We start from the raw sequence: 25693 nt of genomic DNA on the forward strand, positions 1-25693 counted from the left end.
AACCCAGGGCAGCCGACAGGGGAGCCCCACGGGGCTCCTAGAGAAGAAGCGTCTCGGGAGGCAGTCTCTCCTCCCTCCCCGCCCCATCGCGCTCGAACAGGGCCGCCCCGGCAGTAGAGCGGCGACGAGGCCGCTCGGGCCTCCCCGCCCCGAGTCCCCCCCGGCCCCCGGGGCGCTCACCTGGCTCTTCCTTGATAAACTGTAAGTCCTCTTCGGGATAGGAGACGGAGGGCTGCATCGCCGAACAATCTTCCATGCCTTCTTCGTGGTTGGGCGGGATATTATAAATAAATCTCTTGGCGGTCTGGTTTTTCCTCCTCGCCTTGGCGGCTTCGGGAGCCCCCTGGGAGCTCACGTCGTTCCAGACGAAGACCTTGCCCTGCTGCTGCCCGGCGGCCTCGTTCTCGGCCACCTCGGGCGAGCTGTCCTGGGCCCAGCCGCAGTCGTTCAGGTGGTAGCTCTCCGCCTGGCCCTCCTCCAGGCCGTAGCAGCCGTCGCTCTCGCTTTTGATGCTGCTGGCCAGGCTGGTGAGGTTGCGGGTGGCCCAGAAGCTGGCCACCTTCGGGTCGCGGGCCGAGGGCAGGCCGTCCCGGCTCACGGACCGCCGGTTGTAGTCCACCACCACGGCCTCGGGGGCCTCCGACTTTATGCTGATATTTAAGGCATCTTTGATGAAGTTGCGGCAGGACTGGACCACCTCGGTCATCTGCAGGTAGCTGGCCACGGACATCACCTCGATGGCGTTCTGGCTCGTGAGCACCAGGTTCCCGGAATACAAGAAGTCCAAGATGACGGAAAACCCCTGCACGGCGACGACGTCCAAGTAGGTGACGGTGGTTTGGTTACGGCTCTCTTTGTTGGTGAAGCAATACAGAGTCTTGAAGAAGCGGCTGCCTGCCACCAGGATGTTCTTGTGAGCTCGGAAGACCCTTCCGCTCACCACGATGTTGACGTCGCAGAGGATGCCTTTCTTCCTCTGCTCATTCAGTTCTTGGAGGAGCTGGTAGCAGTAAGAGTTCTCATTGGGCCTGCTGTTATAGTCGCAGAAGGCCTCCTCGTTGGTCAGTTCTGACGGGAGATCCTCCGAGTCCTGCAACTGGAAACACAGGGGACACGGGTGAGGCTCACCCCGGACTCCCACGGAGGAGGGGCCGAACCCCACCGTCCCCGGGGCCGCACCCGCCTCAGGTCGGCGGAGGAGAGAAGCGGCTGCTTTGTCGGCGGCGACGCGGGACTCGGATGGGGCCCCGGAGGCCCTAGGAGCTGAAGGCACATGCGGAGAGAAGACTTTCCCTAACCCGAGCCCCTGCCCTCGTCTTCCCCAGGCTGAACTTTCCCCAGACTCAACACCGGAGCCCGCCCAGTGCAAGAAAGCAAAGTGACCGGCCTCTCCTTGAAGGGATTTTACTTCTCTGGACCTCTAGGGAGGAGAAGAGCTGGCTCTTGTGAGACAGCGTGGGTTTTACGGCAACCTAGCTAGAGGCAGGAAGGTGGCCTGGATCCTGGAGACTCCTCAGTGTACTCGTACAGGGCAGAAATCTAAGTACTCCAACTACATTATCGCTGCCCCCACTGCCACGGCTCCCAAGTGCTCGGGCAAGCGCAAGACAAGCAGAGGGGTGTAGCAGAAATAACAGGATGGATTGAGCAACCAGCCTTCTACCTAGGACTGGGACCAAAGCCGTTAGGTGACGTCCGTATCACCCACGGAACGAACCGGAGGGACGGGTTCCAACTGAAGGGCTTTTGCGATCGCCAACTGGATTCAGATCTGAGCACGTTACCGAAATCAAACAAGCTACCTCACTGACCCTAAACTGCCATCCCCTCCTTCGATCTCTCATTCCCTCTTGCCTCCAGGACCTCTCCGTGTGGAACGGCGCCTCTCCTCCGGCCCCCTCACAGCTTAGCACGTCTACCACGGAACTTATCTTCCCTCTCGGATTCTCTCCCCAACCTAACTTTTCCATCACAGGTAGCACCACCCCCATCCTCCTGATCTCCCAGGTCCACAACGCTTGGCGTTACCCATGACTCCTCGTCCTTTCATCTCTCAGATTCAGTCGATGGCTAAATCCCACCCCTTTTTCCACCCCGGCATTCCCCAAGATCTTCCTCTTCCTCTCTATTCAAACGGCCTCGACCCTAAGCCGGGCACTTGCCCTACCCTGCTTCGGCTGCTGGACTGGCCTCCGCGCTGGTCTTCCGGCCTCCGGCAACTCCCTTTTCTCCGGTCTGAACTTTCATTCTACCGCTTGGACTAGACTCTCTAAAATTCAGTTCCGCACACCTCCTCTCCTCCAAAACTTCTGGCGGATGCCCGGTTCCTCTCCGCACCAAGCGGAAAATCCCGTCCATCAGCTTGGAGGCAGTCCATCGGTCGTCCACCATTTACCTATCCACTCTCACCTTCTTGACTCTCCCGGCTCCGAGCCTTAGCTCCCACCTTTCCTCCTGCCTGGAATTCCATCCCCCACCTGCCCGCCTCAAACCGGCCAGTCCTCGGCTCTGCCCCCTCATCTCTGAAGCCTTTCTGAAATCCCAACTCTTCCAGGTAGCCTTCCTTGAATCGCCTTCCTCCTCCGAGTGCATTTTTGACGAAATCAATTTACATACTCTATTAAATTTCAGAACACTCGACCTTAAATTATTGGATGCCTGTCACCCCTACTGAACTGTAAACTCCTCGCGGTCAGGGATTGCGTCTTCTAACGCTACTGTACTCAGCCCCTCCAGTTCGATCGACTCGAAGAGGGGGTTGAGCTCCTAAAATTGTTGGTCAGACCCAGATTGGATTTTTTTTTTTTTTAATTCAAGCGAATCCTTTCCCCGTCCCTGTTCCTCTGATCCACCTAGGCTACCTTTCAAATACTTGCCTCGATAAGTTGAGGCAGGCAAGTTAGGGATTTGGGTATCAGGAAGTCAGGATTTCGTTATTTCTCTAACAAACTGACTTCAACATTTTCATTTTTTTTTGTAACATGACAAACCACCTACAGTATTTTCTTCTAGAAATCCTGAAATTTTCATCCAATTTTCACAGCACAAAAATATGTACTATTCAAGTTTTCCTCTGGTACCAAACATCCCCCCCAAGGAGAGGGAAAAATACCTCAATTGTTGGGAGCGTGTAGGGGTGTGGCCAACCCGGATCCCCTGGTTTTCTGGAAAGCCAGATCGTTTAATCAGGCAGCCAAGCTCTCTGGCAGGCCTCGGGGATCCCCGCAACCCTCAAGGGGGTTGGGGATCCCCAAGGACCAGCCGACAGCCCGGTGTGGATGGGGGACGGAGGGTGGGGAGCGGGGAATGGGAGATCATCTTTAAACTCTTAACTCCAAGCCGGGTGTGAATATGGGGAACTAAACCGTACCCTTCATTCCCGACCCTCGAGAGCCCGAGGAGACACCACTCAGATGGCTCCGAATTCACCTCGCCTCTCTCTGACTTCCATGGAAAAAACGTCCCTCAAGTAAAGCGCCCTCAGTTTCTTCGAGCTGGTGTCCGACACCTACCGCTTCCTTTTCACTACCGCTTCTTTTTCACACTCGGAGAGTAGCACCCGCCATCTGTTTGTTATTAGCAGCTGTTAAATATGCCCTCCGGTGGAAACTTGTCGAGTCAAGAACACATACACACACACACACACACACACACACACACACACGGGTGCATTTTCTAAGAGAGAAAGCGAAAGCACTCGCCTGAAAGATGACTCGTTCCCACAAGGATTTGAAAAAGGATTTGAGGGAAAGGCCCCGGTTTAGTTGTTACGTAACCAAAGTTTTGGCCCCGTGGTGCAACGCAATCAAACCCATTAGCCAGGGCCGGCATTCCAGGGCCATAAAAACCAGGACTGTGCCCGGGGAATGGGCACGTCCCCCCCTTCCCTTCAGACGGGGTCTTTCCGGGGTCGGGGGAGTTCGTTCTGAGCCCAGGTGACACTGCCGCCTGAGCGCGGGGCTGCGGAAGCAGAGGCAGGGCACGGCGGGGGGGGGGGGGGGGGGGGGTGTCGGGGGAAAGCCCGCCGACACGGACCGGGGCACCTCCTCCTCCCCGGTCCGCCCCGTGCCCCGGTCCGGGGCCGTGCTTCCTTGGCCGTGGGAAAGCGGGGATGAGGGCGCCGGGTTCTGAAGGGAAGACTCGGATCAGGAGCCTATTTCCTCGATTTAGAAAGTTGAGAGTGAACTTTTCAAATCCAATACTTTCAAAGAACGCAGATGGGCCCAGCTAGGAGGCAGAATCGAAATAGTCACAGCCCAAAAAAAGAGCAGAAGGAAAAATAACCGGAACATGAGCTTCAAGTGGGTGGGCAAGAAAGCAAAAAGCAAACATAAAAAGATCTGTACCAATTTTACAGTAATGCCGACTACTTCATCGGCCTCCTCGCCCATCTCCCCGTCTCCGGTCCATACTCCGCTGTCCAGATCATTTTCCCAAAATGTCACTTCCTTAGAACACCTCCCCCACTCCTCCAAAGGTTGCCTGTCCTCGCCTGGAGCGTGACGAGCGAGAAGGCGAGCAGGGGTGCTGGGCATGGGTGGTGGTCTTCGCCCCCGCTGCCAGCTACAAGCACAATCGGGACCAGAACCCAGGTCCCTGGAAACCCCAGAGCAGGGCTGGCCCACTCGGGAATCCGTCGGCGAGTGCTTTTTATCGAGCGCTTACCGTGTGCCGAGCTCTGTAGTACGCTCTTGGGAGAGTATCGCTCAACAGAATCGGTTGACACGTTCCCTGCCCCCCAAAGGTTTTTAGTCTAGAGGGGCTACAACAGACGCTCAGTGAAGTCTCCTGACTACTGAACGTCACTGGAGGAGCCACAGCATGGCATCTTCTCGACATCTGCCGGCCCACTTGCCCCACACCCCCCGACCAAAGCGTTCACACTATTTTACAAGTGTCTGAACTGGAATTTGGGAAACCTCTACAAGAAGGAGAAGAATTTTAAAAAAGAAAGGACGACTTCTAAAATCTCCTTTCGAGTAGCCCCGGGGTCCCCCGCTCCCTGGCTGGGCAAGGCAGCAGCTGCCCCACCGGTGACACCGCACCTCGGTGCATCTCTCCACTTGCCTCCCCACCGCAAGGACCGATTCGTAACCGGAAATACCACTTAATTGCTCTGTTTTCCACCGTTTCTTCGTCGGTCTCCCCCCCGGTGCTCTCGAACTCACCCATGTGTCTCCCATCCTAAAAAAAAAACTCTCTCTTGACCATCCCAGCTATCGCCCCATCTCCCTCCGTCCCTGAACGGCTTTTTTTTTTTTTTTTTTTTTACCCCAGCTGCCTCTGCTTTCTCTCCAGCTTCTAACCGCTTCAGTCCACTGAACCTGCTCTCTTCAAGGACATGAAAATTGAGATATTTGTTAAGCGCTTAGCACCACGCACTGCATTAAGAATGCAGATCAGACAGTCACCGTCCCGTGCGGGGCTCAGTCTAAGGAAGGGAGGAGTGAGAACGGCCGTTCAATCTCCATTTTAAGAGTAGGAAACTGAGGCAGAGAACTTAACTGACATCACAATAGTAGTAATAATTATTGGGGTATTTGTGAAATACTATGTGCCAGGCATGATACTAAGTGCTGGGGTAGATACAAGGTAATCGTGTGGGACACAGTCCCCGTTCCACATAGGGCTCCCGGTCTTAATCTTGGAGAAGCAGTGTGGCTCAGTGGAAAGAGCATGGGCTTTGGAGTCGGGGCTCATGAGTTCGAATCCCAGCTCTGCCACTTGTCGGCTGTGTGACTGTGGGCAAGTCACTTAACTTCTCTGTGCCTCAGTTCCCTCCTCTGTAAAATGGGGATGAAGACTGTGAGCCCCACGTGGGACAACCTGATTCCCCTATGTCTACCCCAGCGCTTAGAACAGTGCTCGGCACATAGTAAGCGCTTAACAAATACCAACATTATTATTATTATTATTAATCCCATTTTCCAGATGCGATAACTGAGGCACAGAGAAGTCATCTGATTTGCCCACGGTCACCCAGGGGACAGGTGCTGCAGCCAGGCTAAGAATAACACCAAGAGTGTATTTGTTAAGCGCTTACTCTGTGCCAAGCCCTAGGGTAGGTACGGGGAAGCAGCGTGGCTGTGTGGAAAGAGCCCGGGCTTCGGAGTCAGAGGTCATGGGTTCGACTCCCGGCTCTGCCACTTGTCAGCTGTGTGACTGTGGGTAAGTCACTTTCATTCATTCATTCATTCATTCATTCAATAGTATTTATTGAGCGCTTATTATGTGCAGAGCACTGTACTAAGCGCTTGGAATGACCGAGTCGGCAACAGATAGAGACGGTCCCCGCCGTTCGACGGGCTCACGGTCTGATCGGGGGAGACGGACGGACGAGAACGATGGCGGTAAATAGAGTCGAGGGGAAGAACATCTCGTAAAAACCGATGGCGACTAAATAGAATCGAGGCGATGTACATTTCATTAACCGAATAAATAGGGTAATGAAAATATATACAGTTGAGCGGACGAGTACGGTGCTGAGGGGATGGGAAGGGAGAGGGGGAGGAGCGGAGGGAAATGGGGGGAAAAGAGGGTTAAGCTGCGGAGAGGTGAAGGGGGGGTGGTAGAGGGAGTAGAGGGAGAAGAGGAGCTCGGTCTGGGAAGGCCTCTTGGAGGAGGTGAGTTTTAAGTAGGGTCACTTAAATTCTCTGTGCCTCAGTTACCTCATCTGTAAAATGAAGATTAACTGTGAGCCTCACGTGGGACGACCTGATTACCCTGTATCTTCCCCAGCGCTTAGAACAGTGCTCTGCACATAGTAAGCGCTTAACAAATACCAACATTATTATTACATGACAGGTTGGGCACAATCTCCCACATGGTGCTTGCTCTCAGTATAAATAACAGAGTTCACCAGCAGCGTGGCTCAGTGGAAAGAGCATGGGCTTGGGAGTCAGAGGTCGTGGGTTCTAATCCCGACTCCGCCACTTGTCTGCTGTGTGACCTTGGGCAAGTCGCTTCACTTCTCTGTGCCTCAGTTACCTCATCTGTAAAAATGGGGATTTAAAAAAAAAAAAAAGTGAGCCCTCCGTGGGACAATCTGATTACCCTGTAGCCACCCCAGTGCTTACAACAGTGCTCTGCACATAGCACGCGCTTAACCAATACCATAATTATTATTATTAGGTCCCCTTTCGCAGAGGAGGACATTGAGGCAAGGAGAAGAGACCCGCCCCAAGTCACACAACGGGCAAGTGGTGATGCCAAAGCTGGAAGCCAGGTCTGACTCCCTCCGCCCTCATCCCCTCTGACCTGTGACGCCCCTCCCCGCGCCCCCGACTCCCACGGGAACACTCTCACCTAGGTTTCGGGTTCTCCTCTATACCCCTGGGGCCGCTCTTTCCGGAACTCTTTCACCAGAACTCCTACGCCGGCTCTCACCTCAGCCCCCGACGCCCTAACGGCGGGTGACCTTCGGGGTTCGGCTCTGGATCCCTCCGCCCTCCGCTTCCGATCTGTCCCGGTCCCGACTGCCGCCGCCTCCGGCGTCCACCTCCACGGCCCTCTCCTCGCCCCCTTCCCTGCGGCCTCCGGCCTCCTCCCGCCTCCTCCCGCCCCCCAGGCCCTCTCTACGAGGACGCCCCGGCGGCACCTCCGGAGTCTCCTGGCGAAAACCGGCCTCCCCTTCTCCTTCTCTCAAACCCCTATCCATGGCATCACCCTGAGACTCCTCTTTTCATTTACGGCCCCTTCGGGAAGCCACTTGTCAGCTGGGTGACTTTGGGCCAGTCACTTCACTTCTCTGTTGCCTCAGTCACCTCCTCTGGAAAATGGGGATGACGACTGGGAGCCCCACGTGGGGCCCACCTGATCGTATCTACCCCGGCGTTCCGAACGGTGCTTGGCACATAGGAAGTGCTTAACAGATACCATCATTCATTCAATAGTATTTATCGAGCGCTTACTATGTGCAGAGCACTGTACTAAGCGCTTGGAATGTCCAAATCGGCCACAGATAGAGACAGTCCCTGCCCACTGACGGGCTTACAGTCGAATCGGGGGAGATAGACAAAAACACTAGCAGTAAATGGAATCAAGGTGACGTACATCTCGTTAACAAAATAAATAGGGTAGTGAAAATATATAGTCGAGCGGTCGAGCACAGTGCTGAGGGGAAGGGAGAGGGGGAGGAGCAGAGGGAAAGGGGGGAAAAGAGGGCTTAGCTGCGGGAAGGTGAAGGCGGGGTAGAGGGGGAGCCGGGGGAGCCGGGGGAAAAGGGGAAGCTCAGTCTGGGAAGGCCTCTTGGAGGAGGTGAGCTCTAAGTAGGGCTCTGAAGAGGGGAAGAGAATCAGTTTGAGGGAGGTGAGGAGGGAGGGCGTTCCGGGACCGCGGGAGGACGGGGCCCGGGGGTCGACGGCGGGACGGGCGAGAACGGGGGCCGGCGAGGAGGCGGGCGGCAGGGGAGCGGAGCGTGCGGGGTGGGCGGTGGAAAGCGAGAAGGGAGGAGAGGTAGGAGGGGGCGAGGTGACGGAGAGCCTTGAAGCCTAGAGTGAGAAGTCAAGTGCTGGTTACACGCCCAGCACGGTACCAAGTGAGGGGGTAGCTCCGGGATAATCGGGGACACGGGGAGCCCGGGGATGGAACCCCCCAGTTTAAAGGTGAGAAAACTGAGGCACCGAGTTGAGTGACCGGACCCAGGTCACCCAGCAGGCAAGCGGTGGAGTCGGAATTCGAACCCAGGTTATCTGACTCCTCCCAGGCTCACACGCTCTCCACTGGGCCACGTTACTTCCCGATAGAGAAGCTCCTGGCCGCTGGCTTTAAGGCAGCTCTCTCCCCGCCCCGCATACTTTGCTCCTTCATCACCGGCCGACTTATTGGGATTCTTTCGCCGCTGACCTCTTGGGCAGCCCTCCCTCCTAGTCCGCATCTCCCTCCCCCAGCCCCGGCCACCCACATCCGGCCTGCCGACCATGACTCTCCGCTTCCAAGGGCTTCTGAAATCCCACCTCCTCCAGGGGGGCCTTCCGGGATTAATCTCTCCTCTCCGCACCCCACTGTCACCTATTGCCACTTTGGCACTTCCCGGACATCAGAGCACACCTGAGGACTCACTCCTTGCCCTTTCGAGGTCCCATCCGGCCGCCCCCGCCCCCCCCCCTCCCCAACTTATTTCCCAACTATCTTTAACCTGCTGCTTCCCCCTACAAGTTACGTCTTTTAGAGTTTTGTCTCCCCTGCTAGACGGTGAGGAGGGATATGGTTGCGATTCCCTCAGCTGTCCTCTCCCAAGGGCTAAGTACCCTGCCCTGCACGCACCTTGAGTGTACCCACGATTAACGGGCTCTACGTCCCTCGGTCCTCTATCCTTCTTTAGGCTCCCTTTACGTTGCAAACTGCCAGAGGGCGGAAATTCGCAGCAGAGAGCAACAGGCACAAACAGGCAGGTAAGAAATGCCCGGGATGACGCTGAAGCTGACGGGGTGGGTAGTGATGGCGGACGCCGCCGGAATATGGGCGTGGGGTAGGAAGGACAGATGGGGGCAGAAAGAATGAAGCACTTCTTCATTCACCTATCCGTCTTTCCAGTCTCTTCTTCCTCCAATCTGAAAACGATTGTGAGTCTGCCCCCCCGCCCCGTCAGAACCTAAGCTTCTTAAGGCCGAGGATGCTCTTCCCTCCCTCTGGCTTCCCCGAGCGGTCTGCGTGGCGCTCGGCGAGCAGGAGGCGGCTCCGCTGATCCTTGCCGCCGGTCCCGCATCCTCGCCGCCGGCAGAGTCAAACGAGGAATCGCAGAGAGCCGCAAAGCTCCGGCTCGATGTTTCCTCCTCTTTTACAGCGCCCTAAATCGACCCCTGCAATCGATACCGAGGGCTCACCGTGTGCAGAACACTGTACTAAGGGCCGGGGAGACTACCGTATAGCAGTCGGTCGGTCGACCCGGTCTCTGGACACGAATCCCTGTCCCCCTCTCCTCGCCGGACTGGTAGCCACAGCAGCGGCGTTTTTAGCCAGGAGACGGCCACCGAACCACCAAGCGACCCGTTCTCTGACCACGTAGAGCTGACGCTCTAACGGGGGAGCCGGACCCAGAAAAAAGATGTCTCGACACCCGACCGCTGAGAACGACGGGTCCGGGTGCCGGACGGGGCTGGTGGGGGGGCTGGGAATCAATCAGGGGAGGCTGGTTAGAGGAGGTGGGGTTTCAGGTGGGCTCTGAATGCGGGGAAGGTTTCTGTCTGCCCATTCCCACCATCTGCATTTTAAAGAACTTCAGGTATTTGGGCGACGCCCCGCCCTGTTAACATAGGCATCCCACCCCGCCCCGCCTCCTGGAAGCTAAGGAGGCTGGCCAGAGGCCACCGGCCCCAGCTGGGGAGAGAGGTTTTCTCTCTCTCTCTCTCTCTCTCCTCTACCCCCCAGCCCCGACAGGCCTAAGCAACCCGATTCAGTGCGAACCCCCCTACTTGACACAGCTGTCGCCCTCAAGATTTCCACAGGGGCAAACACTAGGAGAGAAGAATGCTTTCGGATGATTGAATCGAACGAGGGCAAAAGCTTCACAACAGGTCAGACGCCAACCCGCCCGCCGCCCCCCTTGCATCCCGGGCCCACCTGGGTCCACAGAGAGACGGCGGGTGAGGAGAGCAGCCCCTGCCTTCCCCTGCCTCGGCGGAGAAGGGAGGACGGGCAGCGCAGCACCACGAGAGGAAGGCTGCGCCCCCAAGACCGAGGCGCTCAACAGCGTTTGATACTGACAACGGGGAACTGGCTCCCTGCGGCTCCTAGACGGGAGCCTCCCCTTCACTCGCGGGCTGCGGCGCAGCTCCGGAAGGAGGGGGACACGGCCGGCAGCGGGCCGGTCCGGGGACGGGACAGCCCCTGCCCCTTGCCCCCGAGCCAGCCGCTTGGGGTCCACGGGGGGAGGGGGGGGGCAGGGGGCCGGATCTCAGACACTTTCTGTGGCGGGACCGGAGGCCGCACCCCTTCTCCCTGACGGGCCCGCTCCTCTAGACGGGAAGCCGCTCGTGGGCGGGGAACGGGTCGACCATCTCCGTTGTGCCGCACTCTCCCAAGCACTTAGTACAGCGCCCTGCACTCCTTGAAAACCCAGCCCTTCTTCCTACTTGGCCACCCGGCAATGCCAGACGGAGAACCCTCGCCACCACGAAGGACAAGGACGGCATAGGGACGGCCTGTTACTCGGTCAGAGGCCGAGGGCTCCCGGCCACGCAAGCCGGGAGCCCGGGGCGGCCGTGCGGGCCGGAAGAGCGACAGACGGTGGCTAGGGCGAGGCAACCAAGAGCGGTGAGAACGTGGAGCGGGGGGAAGAGAGAGGAAACGATGAGGGGCGAGTTAACGGAGAAAGCGCCGAGAGACATGCCAGAAGCCAGCTGGGGGGCCGGCAGGGCCGGGGGGCGTGGAGCACTTGGAAAGGCGGGCACATCTCTTAGCACTCAGCAAGCGGTTTTATCCGTACCCCTGCCCGGCACTTGAGGATCGACGTATATTCAATCATACACTCCGACGCCACTCTTTGTCCACATTTTACCATCTGTCTCCCGGGAGCCGGTAAACTCCCTGTAGGCAGGGAACGCGTCTCTTGCGTCTCTCGTCTCGTTCTTTCCCCAAGCACTTAGTTAGTGCATCGGGTTGGACCCGGCGGACTCTCAATAACTACCGTCACTACTAGAAGGGACGGCTTCGCTTCAGTCCTAACCCCGGGAAGCAGGTAGGCAGGCCGCCGCCAAAGGAGGCCAGAGAAGACGGGAGCCCGTGGGAAGCTGAAATAAAGGGGTGGGGGGGGGCCCCCTCGGTTGCTGGGTGGGGGGTGGGGGGGCGGCATGGGGGCTAAGAAGACCTCAGCGAGGCCTACCGGGCTGAGAGGTCGTTAATGGCGGAGGCGCCTCGGCCACCCCGCGACAACACAAGGGCTAAAGCCCTTCTTCTCCCCTCTCCCCTCAGACGTCCTACAGAAACAGTTGTAGCGCGGAGGGGCAGAACTCCATAAGCCGGTTTTATCTTCCCACTGCCTCGGCCACAGGGTTGGGGAGGGTGGGGGGGAGTGGAAAGAGAAGGGTAGAGAGTCACGGTGCTGCTCTAATATGGCCCACCTTTTCAATAATGTGTCCAGCGTAAGCCGAAAGGCCCCTACACTGAATAAGTCCTCGGGTAATACGGACACGGAAGACTTCCATTTTCAGAAGGACCGGGTTTTTATTTTGTTTTGAATGAAATGGTCCAAGAAGTCAGAGGAAGAGCGGCCCTCCCTCGACAAGACAGCTCATTCCTCCGGTGGGAACCAAGTTAAAATGCACCCGGCCACCCGCGGTGAAGAGAGAAAGCGGTCAGCTCAGTTCAGAATCTCTCCCTAAAAGTCAGGCGATGAAGCCCAAGAGGCTGTGGAACTCCAGGAAGACGCCTGAAACGCCAAGGGTTAGCCTCCTTCCAGACCCCCAACCCAGTTCTCGCTTAAAACCACGGGGCGCTTAACGACACCAGGCCCGGACCTCAGTGTGGGCATTTAATCTGGAGAGTTTCTGTGGGTGACTGCAAAGGGTTTGAGGAAATCAGCCCGGCGGGACGGGCACGGAGGAACTGGTCTTAAACCGGGCGGGCCAAGGGTGAGGGCGGCAGGGACCAGAAACGACTAAGCCCGGGAACGACAGAACTGTTTGAGGAGGGAGGGAGAGAGAGAGAGAGGGAGACACACACATACGCAGCTGGGAAGGGCTCAAGGGAATCAACAGGAAAAGAGCGCACCCCGCTAGCGCCTGAAGGACGGGAAGCCCCCTCCCCCTATTCCTCCCAACGGTTACCGAAGGCGGGAACGCCAGGCAGACGCTCCCATCTGCGTCAGAAAGAAGACCTTAGCGAGAGGCCTGCTGGACCGAGAGGTCGCTAATGGTGGACGCGCCTGGGCCCCTCCTCAAAGGCAAGCCTCAGACTAAGTCCGCCCCCGTGTTTTTATCACTCAAGAGAGCGTCTGGCAAGAGGGATCTGCTGGGAAAGAGGTCACTCTCAGAGACCCCTTTCACCCAACTTGAGTTCCTCCTCCAGTCACCGGGCGGGGGGAAGGGCCCCAGCTCCAGCTTTTCTCCTCCCGTGAGGCTTCCGCCTGGAAGAGGTCAATTGATGGTATTGATCACGTGCTTCCTGTGAACGGTGGGCTGTACGGGGAAGCGCCCGCGAGAGGACAATGTAAGAGAGCTGGCAGAGGGGTTCCTTGCCCACAAGGAGCTTGCGGTCTCGAGGCCGGGGTCGGGGGGGGGGGGGGGAGCCACACCCCACAACAGGCGGCATCTCCCAAAGCCCTGCCCCGTGACAGATTCAGCCCAGGAATGAACTCCACCAACTCCCTGAAGTGCACGGGTTGTCTGCGCAAGTGTTATCTCTAAACGCTGACCAAGACGGACCCGTTGAGCTTGGGAGCTTGGATGAGATCGAGGCGGCGGCTCCAGGCTTTACATCGCTTCCCCCCACGGCCCCCCGCGTAAGGCAACGCATTAGATCCGGGGATTGAGAGAAGGCAGTTCCTGCAAACCGCTACAAACTAGCAGACACGCTCGCTTACCCCTCCCCCCCCCCAAAAAAAAAATCACGATGACTCGAGAGCTGATAAGGACGGTATTAATTATTCAACCGTCGAAGAGAAATACCGTGGCCGTTATCTGTTCATATTAAACGCCTCTTAAGTAGACTCCAAGTCTTATATAAACAATATCTTGTTTACAAGCAGTTTTACAGCAACGAAGGGGGGGGAAGAACACGAAACAAGGTAATGGATTCTCAGCCCGGAGCTCCGGCGGGGTTACTGCAAGCCAGACTTTTGGAAGAATGACCGCGTTTGTGTATATGGAAAAAAAATAAGAAGCCAACCGAAAATCCTGCAAAAGTGCTTTCTGCTTAAAAAAAAAGAGTGAAGGGGGAAAGATTTAGGAAAAGGAACCCGCAAAATCGGCTCCCTAGGCGGACGTCGGAGCAGACCTCATTTCGACCCAAGCCAAGATAAAGGGGGTTCCGAGGCGGCCGAAGGGGCGGTCCTGGTCCTCCTCCTCCTCCTCCTCCTCCTCCTCTCCCCCCCACTGAAGGGGAGGCCGGCAGGGCTGTTTCCAGCGCTGCCTGGGCCGACAGAAGAAAAAAAGAGAGGAAGCAGCAGCAGCCGGGGCCTCGGGCCACCCTTTCTGACCCCCCCCCCCCCCGCCCCCGCCCCCGTCCCAACCGACCCGGCCCCAGAAACAACGGCCCCGCGCCCCCGCCCCCTTCTGTCCTGTCCGTCCTGTCTGTCCGGCCGGTTGTCCGTCTGTCCGGCCCCCGCCGAGCGCTCCCCCTCCCCCCTCCGACCTCCACACAAGCCGCTCGGCGGGGGGAATGGGGGGGGGGGGAAGAGAGGGAGAGAAGGGGGGAAGAGGGGATTGGGGGGAAAGAGGGGATTGGGGGCTAAGAGGGGAAAAGGGAAGGGGGGAAAGACGGAATGAGGGAGAGAATAAGGGAAAGAGAATAAGGGAAAGAGAATGGGGGAAAGAGGGAATAGGGGAAAGAGAGAATGGAAAAGAGAGTATGGTGAAAAGAGAGAAAGGGGAAAGAGCGCATGGGGGAAGAGAGAGAGAATGGGGGTAAGAGAAGAATGGGGGAAGAGAGAATGGGAGGAAAGAGAATGGGAGGAAAGAGAGAACGGGGGAAGGAGAGAATAGGGGGAAGAGAGAAGGGGGGAAAAGATAAAAGGGGAGAAGGAGAGAAGGGGGGAAAGAGAGAAGGGGGGAAGCGAGAAAGGACGGAAGGAGAGAAGGGGGGAAGAGAGAAGGGAAGGAAGAGAGAAGGGGGAAGAGAGAAGGGGGCAAGGAGAGAAGGGGGGAAGGAGAGAAGGGGGGAAAGAGAGAAGGGGGGAAAAGAGAGAAGGGGGGAAGGAGAGAAGGGGGAAAGGAGAGAAGGAGGGAAGGAGAGAAGGGGGGAAAGGAGAGAAAGGGGGAGGAAGGAGAGAAAGGGGGAGGAAGGAGAGAAGGGAGGGAAGAGAGAAGGGGGGAAAGAGACTAACAAGCCACTTCATTTCTCTGTGCCTCAGTTGCCTCCTCTGTAAAAGGGGGACGAAGCCCGCGAGCCCCGCGTGGGACCACCCCATCCCCTCCTAACTCCCCCGGCGCTCAGGAGGGAGCTTGGCACAGGGCGGGTGCCCAATCGCTCGATGCCATGGGGGTGGTCCCGACCGCGGACGGGGGTCCGCGGGGAGGGAGGGAGGGCGAGAGGGGGGGGGGGGGGGCACAAGGGGGGCAAGACGCGGACTCCGACCTGGGCGTCGGGCTCCCGGAGGCGGTGTTCGGCGGAGAGGTGGTGGCGCAGGAGGAGGGTGCGCTTGTAGTTGCGGGTGCCCCGGGACAGCTCGTCGTGCGGGGGGGGGCGGCGGCGGCGGCGGCGGGGGGGGGCGGGGGCGGCGGGGCCCGGCCCCCCGCGTCGTCGGGGCCCCGGCGGCACCAGGAGCAGGACATGAGGCCCGTCTCCTGGCAGAAGTGCAGCCAGGGGAACTCCTTCAGCCAGGAGCCCTGGAAGGAGCAGTGCGGCTTCTGCAGCAGCGAGCGGGAGCGCGGCAGGGGCAAGTGGCGGACGCCCGGGCCGGACGCCGCCTCTCCGGCCCCCGCCTCTCCGGCCTCCTCCTCTCCGGCCGAGCGGCAGCCGCCCCCCTCCGGCCCGCTGCCCTCGCCCAGGCTCCCCTCCTCCTCCTCCTCCTCCTCGTCGTCGTCGTCGTCGTCGTCGTCGCTGCTGCCGCCGCCGCTGCTGCTGCTGTCGCTGAGGGACGCCCCGTCCTGCTCCTTCCCCTCGGGCCCGGGCCTCGGGGGCCACGCCGCTCCCGCCGCCGGCGGCTCGCCGCTGCCATTGTGTCCTCCTCCTCCTCCTCCGCCGCCGCCGCCGCCGCCCCCGCGGAAGGCCAGAGTCCGGCGGTTCCTCTCGGCCAAGGCGGGCCCGGGGCCGCCCCCGTCCGGGCCGAGCGGCCGGTCCTTCCGCTCCTCGGCGGCGGCGGCGGCGGCCACGGCGGCGGCCTCCAGGTCGTCGGGCTCCGGGGCCTCCTCGTCGTCCGCCCCGCGTCCGTTGAGCTGCGGGGGCGGGGGCGGCGGCGGGAGCGGGAGCGGCGGCGGCGGCGGCGGGGGGAGCGGGGCCGGGGCGCGGGCGTCCGGGTGGGGCCAGGCGGCGGCCTCATTGTTGGCGGGGCCCGGGCCGCCCCCTCCTGTTCCTCCTCCTCCTCCTCCTCCGGCGGCGGCGGCGGCGGCGGGGACCAGCCCGCCGCCCCGGAAGGCCAGCGTCCGCCGGTTCATCTCCGCGAACATGGCGCGCGCCCCCGCCCGCTGCCCCCGCCTCGCGCCGGCGCCCCCGTCGCTCCCGCGCCCCCCCCGCCCGCGCGCCCGCGCGCGCTCCCCCCCACGCCGCCGCCGGGCCCGCGCACGCCCTCCCCCCCCCCTCGCGCGCGCGCCCCCTCCCTCCCTCCGGGCCCCCCCGCGCGCGCGCGCTCGCTCCCTCGCGGCCGGCAGCGCGCGCGCGCCCCCCTCCCTCCCCTGCCCTCCCCCCTCCCCCGCCTCCCCCTTTCCTTCCTGCTCCCGCTCCTGGGGCCGCTCCCGCGTCCGGCGCCGGCGGGGCTCCTTCTTCCTCGGCCGTCCGCGCCCGCGGTGGGAGAGAGGGAAGAAGGGAAGAAGGGAAGAAGGGAAGGGGAGGAAGAGAAGGGGGGGGGGAGGGGGCGCCCGGCCTTAAAGTTCCGAGGCGCGGGCGCCAACGGGGCGGGCGGAGGGCGGCCGATCCCCCGCTGCCGCCGCCGCCGCCGCTCGTCTTTCCTCCTCCTCCTCCTCCTCCTCCGTCGTCCTCCTTCGTCCTGGGGCGGGTGGGCGGGCGGGCGGCGGCGGCGCGGGCGTCCCGGGGGCGGCGGGTGTCGGCGGCGGAGGTCGAATGGCAAATGAACAACGGACCGGGCGCCCACAATGCACCGGGGTAGCCGTAACCGCTGGAGGGGGAGCGGGTGGGGGGCGGGGGGCGCCGGGGGGAGGGGAGCGGCGGCGGGAGGGACGAGGGACGAGGGAAGAAGGGGGAAGGGGGAAGGGGGCGGGCGGGGCCTGCGGGGGACCACAGCCCAAAGGGGGCCGGGCCTGGGGGCCCCGGGGACGACAGCTGCCCGCGGCCGGGTCACCGGGACACCGGGCCGGACCGGCGGGAAGAGGAGAGGAGAGGGGAAGGGGAGGGGAAGGGGAGGGGAAGGGGAGGGGAGGGGAAGGGTGCTCCCCTCGCCGCCCCTCCCGGAGGCCCCACCGGCGGAGGCCCTCCGGGGGGAGGAGGGGAGGGGCGACCCCCCCATCCCGGGGTCACCCCCCCTTCCCCGGGTCATCTCCCCCTCTCCGAGTCATCCCCCCCCATCCCGGGTCATCCCCCCCTCCCCAGGGTCATCCCCCCCTCCAGGGGTCATCCCCCCCTCCAGGGGTCATCCCCCCTCCAGGGTCATTCCCCCCCTCCAGGGTCATCCCCCCTCCCCAGGGTCATCCCCCCCTCCAGGGGTCATCCCCCCCTTCTCGGGGTCCCCCCCCCCCACCGCCTTGGCCTTAAGGCCCCGATGAAATGGAAAGAAAAGGTCGAACACGTGCGTTCTGGGGGAAGTATTGACATGGGTGTGACATCACCGCCGCCCAATGAGGAGGCTCCGGGCCTGTTGATACTCTCGCTCCCGCCGCCGCCGCCTTCCCAGCCTTTACGCTATATGTCATCTAACCTTATAAATATTAGGCAGGGGTTTTCCCCCGGAGGGAGGAGCCGGCCCGGCCTCCCTCCCTCCGCCTTCCACGTGTCGCTTCTCCTCCGCCCGGTGACCGGCAACTCATTAATAATAATAAGGACGGCGGCGCTGCTCTCCGTTAGGCGCTGGCTACGGGCTGAGCGCCGCTCGGGCCCGGGACGCCAGGTCGGCGGGGTCGGCCCACGGGAGGCTCGGAGTTTTCATCCCCCTTTTCCGGACGAGGTGACGGACGGCGAGGAGGGCGGTCGTTAAGGCCTCACGGTGGGCCAGGCGCCGCGCGGGGACACACGCGGGGTCCTCGGGTGGTCGTCCGTGAGGCGCGCGGTCTTCGTCCCGGTTTTCCGGATGAGCTGAAGGGCACAGACGATAATAAAGTTGGTATTCGTTAAGCCTTTACTATGGGCCGAGCACCGTTTTAAGCGCCCGGGCCGATACGGGGTCATCGGGTTGTCCCCCCCCCTTGAGGCTCGCGCTCTTCGTCCCCGTTTTCCAGAGGAGCTAAAGGTCACGGACGATAATAATGTTGGTACTCGTTAAGCCTTTACTACGTGCCGAGCACCGTTTTAAGCGCCCGGGCCGATACAGGGGTCATCGGGTTGTCCCCCCCCCTTGAGGCTCACGGTCTTCGTCCCCGTTTTCCGGATGAGCTAACGGGGACAGATGATAATGATGTTGGTGTTTGTTAAGCCCTTACTATAAATAATGATGATAATGTTGGTATTTGTTAAGCGCTTACTATGTGCAGAGCGCTCTTCTAAGCGCCGGGGGAGATACGGGGTCATCAGGTTGTCCCACGTGGGGCTCACAGTTTTAATCCCCATTTTACAGATGAGGGAGCTGAGGCCCAGTGAAGTGACTTGCCCAAAGTCACACAGCCGGCAAGCGGCGGAGCGGGGATTAGAACCCACGACCTCTGACTCCTCTTGCCACTGAGCCACGCTGCTTCTCTCATTCATTCATTCATTCATTCATTCATTCCATCGTATTTATTGAGCGCTTACTCTGTGCGGAGCACTGGACTAAGCGCTTGGAAGGGACGATTGGGCCACAGAGAGAGACCGTCCCTGTCCCGCAGCGGGCTCACGGGTCTCAACGGAGGAGACAGACAGCCACAGCAACTGCAAAACAGAACGAAACAAAACAAGTAGTCTTTGCCCCGAGGTGGACCGCCCTTTTCCCTTTTGCTAGGATACTCGGGAGAGAGAGGCCTTCCCTTCCCTTTCATTCTTCCAGACGGTGCGCCCGTTGTCGGGCAGGGCCGGTCTCTATCTGGTGCCCAATTCTACTTTCCAAGCGCTCGGGCCAGTGCTCTGCACACACTAAGCGCTCCGTACATACGACTGAATAAATGCTGAACGAGACTGTGAGCCCGTTGTTGGGCAGGGATTGCCCTTGTTGCCCAATTGTACCTTAGTACAGTGCTCTGCACGTAGTAGGCGCTCAATAAATACTTTTAAATGAATTCTCCGCACGGCCTTCGGCCCCGTGCCATTTGGTCCACTTGGGAACTCTCTCATTTCTCTCTCTTTTTAGCCAGTTTGGCACCCCGCACGTGCGGAAACGGGAAAGGGGGTTTCTGCTCAAACCTCAGCGAGGGAGATTGTTTTGTTTTTTAAAAAAGCTTTCAGTCGTAGTATTACGCCTAACAGTTTCTTCAAAGCGAGGTCCTTGGGAGGTCACTAATTAACTGCCGGCGTAGTGGATAGAGCACCGGCCATGGGAGTCGGAAAGTCGTGGGTTCTCATCCCGGCCCCGCCCCGTGTCTGCTGTGCGGCCTTGGGCAAGCCGCTTCACTTCTCTGTGCCTCAGTTGCCTCATCTGTCAAATGGGGATTGAGACGGTGAGCCCCGTGCGGGACAGGGACCGTGTCCAACCCGGTTTCCTCGTATCCACTCCAGCCCCGAGTATCGTGGCTGGCACATAGTAAGCACTTAACAAATGCCACAGTTAGTATTTTTATGATTCAGATCCTTCTTTACAAGCTCCCTGAACGGCTTTAGTTAGGTCTGGGAGCTCCATGAACGGGCATTTGGGAGGCCCGGGATTTCGGAGAGGTACCTTGGCCACCCACAATGGGAGAGACCTCATAAGATTTACAGTATTTCTGCGACATTTCCCCCCCAACCCCCCCCCCCCACAAGTTTTTCATGAGAAAGCGCTATTCCCTCATCCGTACCCGAGAACCACTGTGGGACAACCAATCATTATAAAAACACTCTGAAGATACCCCGCAACACACATGACCCGATACCAATCGCCAATTTCTTTTTCCCAAACATCCCATTTACTGAGCGTTTACGGTGTGCTTTTACTAAGCGCCGTACTAAGTGCTCGGAGAGTTCACTCTTAACAGTCGGTAGACTCGTTCCCCGCCCCACAAACGAGCTGACAGTCTCATGGGTCAACCGTCTTTGTTGAGGGCTTCCTGGGGGCTGAGCACTGCACTAGGCGCTTGGGAGAGGGCACTGTAAACCCTCAACGGGCACATTCCCCACCCACGACGGGTTTGCGGTCAAAGAGGAATGGTCTGGTGAGACCACTTTGTTTTCCCAAACCTCCTGGTTTAAATGAGAGGCAGTTGAGGGGTACTTAAAAGGGGGACCCTGCGGGGCTTTGGCTGGGTCCAGGCCTCTCTGCGATTAGGCCCGGCCGGTTAAATTGTGAGGCCTTGTCCTTTCTCTGGGCTCCATTCAAATGCGCGCATTGTTGTCTCCTGTTAGGAGGCCGCCGCCCCCATCCCCATCCCCTCCCCCACCCCTGCCCAGCTGGGAGAGGGAACGTTTTCACTTTGGGCCCCACCCTGGGAGACCCCGTTGACACCTTGGCTTTCGCTTAATACCTTAAGCAAACGTGCCTCGTGGGTGGAAAACTCAAAGTACAAACCAAAGTTTGGGGCCCTGAAGGAGTCATTCAATCATTCATTCAATAGTATTTATTGAGCAGTTACTATGTGCAGAGCACTGGACTAAGCGCTTGGAATGGACAAATCGGCAACCGATAGAGACGGTCCCTGCCCAGTGACCGGCTTACAGTCTAATCGGGGGAGACGGACAGACAAAAACAATAGCAATAAATAGAATCAAGGGGATGTACATCTCATTTAAACAATAGCAAGCCAAGCCTCCGGGCTTCAAATCGACCGGACCGTCGCGCCAAGGCCGGGGACCATCGAGGCCCTGCGGACCCTGCCCTTCTTTCCCGGCTTCGGGTTCAAATGGGGAGGGGCGGGAAAACGGGCAGAAAGGGCAAAAATGCCATTCACCTCTTAATACGATTAACCGGGCCCCGACCCACTCGTCTGCCCAACTAGTTGACGGCCTCCTTTTTACTGAAAGCCGGGGAGCGCGCCACCCCCCCCCCCCGCCCAAGCCATGGGCTTCAGGTCGCCCTCTCGGCCTGCCCGGGCCTCTGAGCGCCGGCGGGGATGGGAGAGAAAGTGCTCTGCACACAGTAAGCGCCCAATAAATGCGACTGAATGAATGAAAGAGCTGCATAAAGAGAGTCGTCCACCATTTAATGTTGGTATTTGTTAAGCGCTTACTATGTGCAGAGCACTGTTCTAAGCGCTGGGGTAAACACAGGGGAATCAGGCTGTCCCACATGGGGCTCACAGTCTTAATCCCCATTTTACAGATGAGGGAACTGAGGCAGAGAGAAGTTAAGTGACTTGCCCACAGTCACACAGCTGACAAGTGGCAGAGCTGGGATTCGAACTCATGAGCCCTGACTCCAAAGCCCGTGCTCTTTCCACTGCACCACGCTGCTTCTCATTTACCACTCTGAGCATCTGGAGTACAAAGCCCTCTAGACTCTAAGTCCACTGTGGGGAGGGACTGTCTCCCTTTATTGCTGAATTGTACTTTCCAAGCACTTAGTACTGTGCTCTGCACACAGTGAACACTCAATAAACGCGATCGAATGAACGAGCGAATGAGCAGGCCGCCGGACCGAAAGCGAGCCGGGCTCCGGCCCAGGCCGGGCAGTTCCAGCTTTTAAAGGGAGCAAGAGGGACCGGCCGGCCGGTGGACTGGGTGGGTGGGACAAGATAGGCTGACCCTCCCCGGGCCCGCGACACACCCAGGCCTGAGACCCCTGTCCTGCACCTCCCAGCCAAGGCAGATGCCCCGAGAGCACCCAGAGACTGCGGAGGCCCAAGGGACCGGGGATCGAGTCGACGGAGAAGCCGGGTGGCCTAGTGGCTAGAGCCCGGGCCTGGGAGTCAGAAGGACCTGCCTTCTAATCCCGGCTCTTCCATTTGTCTGCTATGGGAACCTCGGGCGAGTCACTGCACATCTCTGTGCCTCAGTTGCCTCATCTGGAAAATGGGGGTGAAGTCTGTGGGCCCCGTGTGGGACGTGGACCGCGTCCAACCTGAGGAGATTGTATCTACCCCAGCGCTTTAGTACCGTGCCTGGCATCGTTTGGACTGCCCGTTCCTGGGGAGGGATCGCATCTATCTGTTGCCGAATTGGACATTCCAAGCACTTAGTACAATGCTCTGCACATAGTAAGTGCTCAATAAATATGATTGAATAAGCATTAAACAAATACCATTGAAAATAAGTATTGGGGTGAATTTCTTCCAGATTGGTAATTCGGGCAAAAAAGGAAAAATCCATGTAGACCATCCCTGAGACACACCAGGACCCTCCCCAAAGGGATGCAGAGGGAGATGAGGGAACCCTGTATGGGACAAGAGGGTGGAGGGGCCCTAAAGGAGGCAAACCTGCCCGCCCTCCCTTCCTCCCAAACCCCCCACCCTCATCTTCCTCCTGGCACTCCAGGACCCACAGCACGAGGGGTGGGGGGATGGAGGACACCCCAAAAGCCCGGCTCACCAGAACTCCGATGGAACCGTACCGCCCTGACGCGGCCGAACTGATGTTTGGGGAGCCGATCTTCCCAGGCCGGGCCTGGCCGGGCTTCTGACGACGGTCCTAAATACGATAATACAATAATAGCTGTTAGGCGCTCACTATGTGCCAAGCACCGTTCTAAGCGCTGGGGTAGATACCAGGGCATCGGGTTGTCCCACGTGGAGTTCACCGTCTTAATCCCCGTTTTCCAGGTGAGGTCAGTGAAGCCCGGAGAAGTGAAGTGACTTACCCAAAGTCTCACGGTGGACAAGCGGAGGAGCCGGGATTAGAACCCACGACCTCCGACTCCCAAGCCCGTGTCCTTGCCGCTGAGCCACGCTGCTTCTCGTAGGGTCCTGCTCCCTACGGCCTCTGGGACCAGGGCGGGGCACCAGAAAAAGGGAGGGCATGAGGGAGGATTGAGCCTGGCCGGGCTTCTGACGACGGTCCTAAATACGATAATACAATAATAGCTGTTAGGCGCTCACTATGTGCCAAGCACCGTTCTAAGCGCTGGGGTAGATACCAGGGCATCGGGTTGTCCCACGTGGAGTTCACCGTCTTAATCCCCGTTTTCCAGGTGAGGTCAGTGAAGCCCGGAGAAGTGAAGTGACTTGCCCAAAGTCTCACGGTGGACAAGTGGAGGAGCCGGGATTAGAACCCACGACCTCCGACTCCCAAGCCCGTGTCCTTGCCGCTGAGCCACGCTGCTTCTCGTAGGGTCCTGCTCCCTACGGCCTCTGGGACCAGGGCGGGGGCACCAGAAAAAGGGAGGGCATGAGGGAGGATTGAGCCTGGGGCCCCTGGCCCGCCTGCCCGCTGAGGAGGGGGTGATGGGGTGCGGTTGGGAGGCTTCAGTTCCTAGAGTCGCAGCCCGACGGTAGTTTCCCTTTTTACGGTCCAAGGAGGAAGGAAAAAGAAGGCCTCTGAGGACCGATCTGTTTCCGTTACTTTTCTATTAAATATAATAGTATTAATTATGATAATTAACTATAATAATAGCACATTATAGTATTAGAGCCTTTCTCCGAGGAGCTCAAAGTGAGGGAAAGGCATTATGCAATTAGTTTCCACAACAACCTTGTGAGTTCATTGAGGAGGTAGGTATCATTATCCTCATTTCATAAACCGGGAAACCGAAGCCCAGGAAGGTTAGGGGACTCGCCCGAGGCCGTCCGGTGAGTCAGGCCAGGGAGGGTGCCCTCGGTTTCCCGGTGCCAGGTCGGGCCACGCCGCGAGCCGTCGGCACCGCCTGTCCTCCCGCCTCGGAGGCTGCCCACGCTCGGCGTCCGGGTCCCGCGGGCGCGGGATCTGCGGCGGCAACTCCAGCCCCCCTCCATCGATCCGCTGTTTTGATGGAGCAGTCACCGTGGGCAGAGCACTCTACTAAGCGCTTGGGATGATAATAACTGTGGTATTTAAGCACTTACTCCGTGCCAGGCGCCGTACTAAGCGCTGGGGAGGGTAGAATATAGTCAGGTCCCACATGGGGCTCACGGTCCAAGTCACTGGCAACACAGGGACTGAATCCCCATTTTGCAGGTGAGGGAACTGAGGCACGGAGAGGTTGAAGTGTCTTGGCCACAGTCACACAGCAGACGGGCGGCAGAGCCAGTATTAGAGGCCAGGTCCTCTGACTCCCAGGCCCCGGCTCTTTCCGCTAGGCCACGCCGCTTCTAAAACAAAGTCGGCAGACGAGTTCCCAACGCCACCTGCCAACCTATTTTGGTCCTCGTATGCCCCAAGGGCCCTATCTCTCAGGTTTGAGCCGCCTCCTTGTCTCCTCCGCCTCCTTGTCTCCTTCACCTCCTCGTCTCCTCCGTGGGGCAGTTTGAGTCCTGGCTTGGCCCCGGTGCCAGGATGGCTTTCTCCCCCTACCCTGGTCTTCCCACGGGCTCTGGGGATTCTGACCCCGGCTTCGCAGGGGGTTCCTCTCCCGGTTTGCAGGAGCCCGGGGCCTCTCCTCTCCACATTTCCCTCCTCTCCTTCTCCATGCCAGCTTTTCTCATAGACCGGCGTGGCCGTCCCGGGCCTTGGGATGCCTCTCCTGTTGGTTGGGTGGGTGGACGCGAGGCGGGGGGGCAGGGGGCGGGCTTGACTGACCCTCGTCAGAGGCCCGGGTCCAGTAACAGACTCCCCAGCCTGAGGGTGTGGGGAGGGTCCGCAGCAGGACCCCCGAAGATGACGAAAGAATCGCAGCGTAGACCCCCCCCCCCCCCCCACGCGGAAAGTTCCAAGGAACTGGGAGGGTTTGGCCTGGATTACGGGATCGTTCCGGCAAAGGTGTCTTCAGAAGCAGCGGTGGTAATGAGCGACGGAGGAGGATTCATCCCCTTGTGCTGATTAGCAGGGTGAGGAAGACGGGGCCTCCGAAGAGAGGGACCCCGAAGGCCCGAGGTGGCCAGCTGAGGGGGCCGAAGCCCGCAGCCGGCATGGGCGAGAAGGGAGACTTGGTGGTACGTGATCGGTCTGGAGCTCACAGCCGTCGACTCATGGACGTGCCAGTCTGGGGCTGGATGCACAAGTCCTATAATAATAATGATGATGATGATGATGATGAGGTCATGTATTTGTTAAGCACTGACTATGTGTCAAGAACTGTTCTAAGTGCTGGGGTAGATACAAGCTAATCAGGTTGGACCCGGTCCCACGGACCCACACAGGGCTCACCGTCTTAATCCCCCATTTTACAGATGAGGGAACTGAAGCCAAGAGAAGTGGAGCGACTTGCCCCGGGTCACACAGCAGACAAGTGGCAGAGCCCGAACTAGGTGCTTGCAACCACCACGCTGAAAAGAAGAGCCGTCCCTCACCGTTGTGTCTCAAGGGAAAGCCGAGTGGCAGCCCAGCGTTTCCAAACCTTTCAGCTGAGGCAAGGCCCACGTAGGGAAATGCAGCTGCAGGCTGGCTTGCAGGCAGGCATGCAGGCAGGCATGCAGTAACTGCGGGACGGGTGGCTTGCCAGATCACATTCTCCCTTCTCCCGCTCTTCAGGCCTGGGTCTTTTGCCAGAAGTGAGGTTCCAATCGTACTGCGCTCACCCAGACTTTCCATGGTTGCTGTTGTTTTAGCTAACCCTAACTCATACAGACCGATGGATTTTCTGGTCCGTTCTCCCAGATGTTTACTC

The 25693-nt window shown here is 59.3% G+C and overlaps 1 protein-coding gene and 1 long non-coding RNA gene across 2 annotated transcripts in view; both read right to left on the reverse strand.

The window, feature by feature from the left end:
* The window catches only part of ZBTB10 (zinc finger and BTB domain containing 10), a 35887-nt gene extending 19625 nt beyond the window's left edge, over window positions 1–16262 (reverse strand). The window contains exons 1-4 of the mRNA XM_029068829.2: window positions 16220–16262; window positions 15373–16054; window positions 15232–15340; window positions 181–1096 (exon numbers count right to left, since the gene is read on the reverse strand). Coding sequence (XP_028924662.1) covers window positions 181–1096; window positions 15232–15340; window positions 15373–16054; window positions 16220–16262 — 1750 coding nt within the window. The remainder of the gene's footprint in view (window positions 1–180; window positions 1097–15231; window positions 15341–15372; window positions 16055–16219) is intronic.
* A 1249-nt stretch (window positions 16263–17511) lies between these two features.
* On the reverse strand, window positions 17512–23106 carry LOC114813212. Its single transcript, XR_003760879.2, has 3 exons — window positions 22814–23106; window positions 22546–22644; window positions 17512–18057 (listed from the first exon to the last, which is right to left on the reverse strand). It is a non-coding gene; the product is annotated as an uncharacterized LOC114813212 (long non-coding RNA).
* Window positions 23107–25693: the final 2587 nt, after the last annotated feature.

This window comes from Ornithorhynchus anatinus, chromosome 7 (assembly GCF_004115215.2).
Source record: "Ornithorhynchus anatinus isolate Pmale09 chromosome 7, mOrnAna1.pri.v4, whole genome shotgun sequence".
Classification (NCBI taxonomy): Eukaryota; Metazoa; Chordata; class Mammalia; order Monotremata; family Ornithorhynchidae; genus Ornithorhynchus; species Ornithorhynchus anatinus.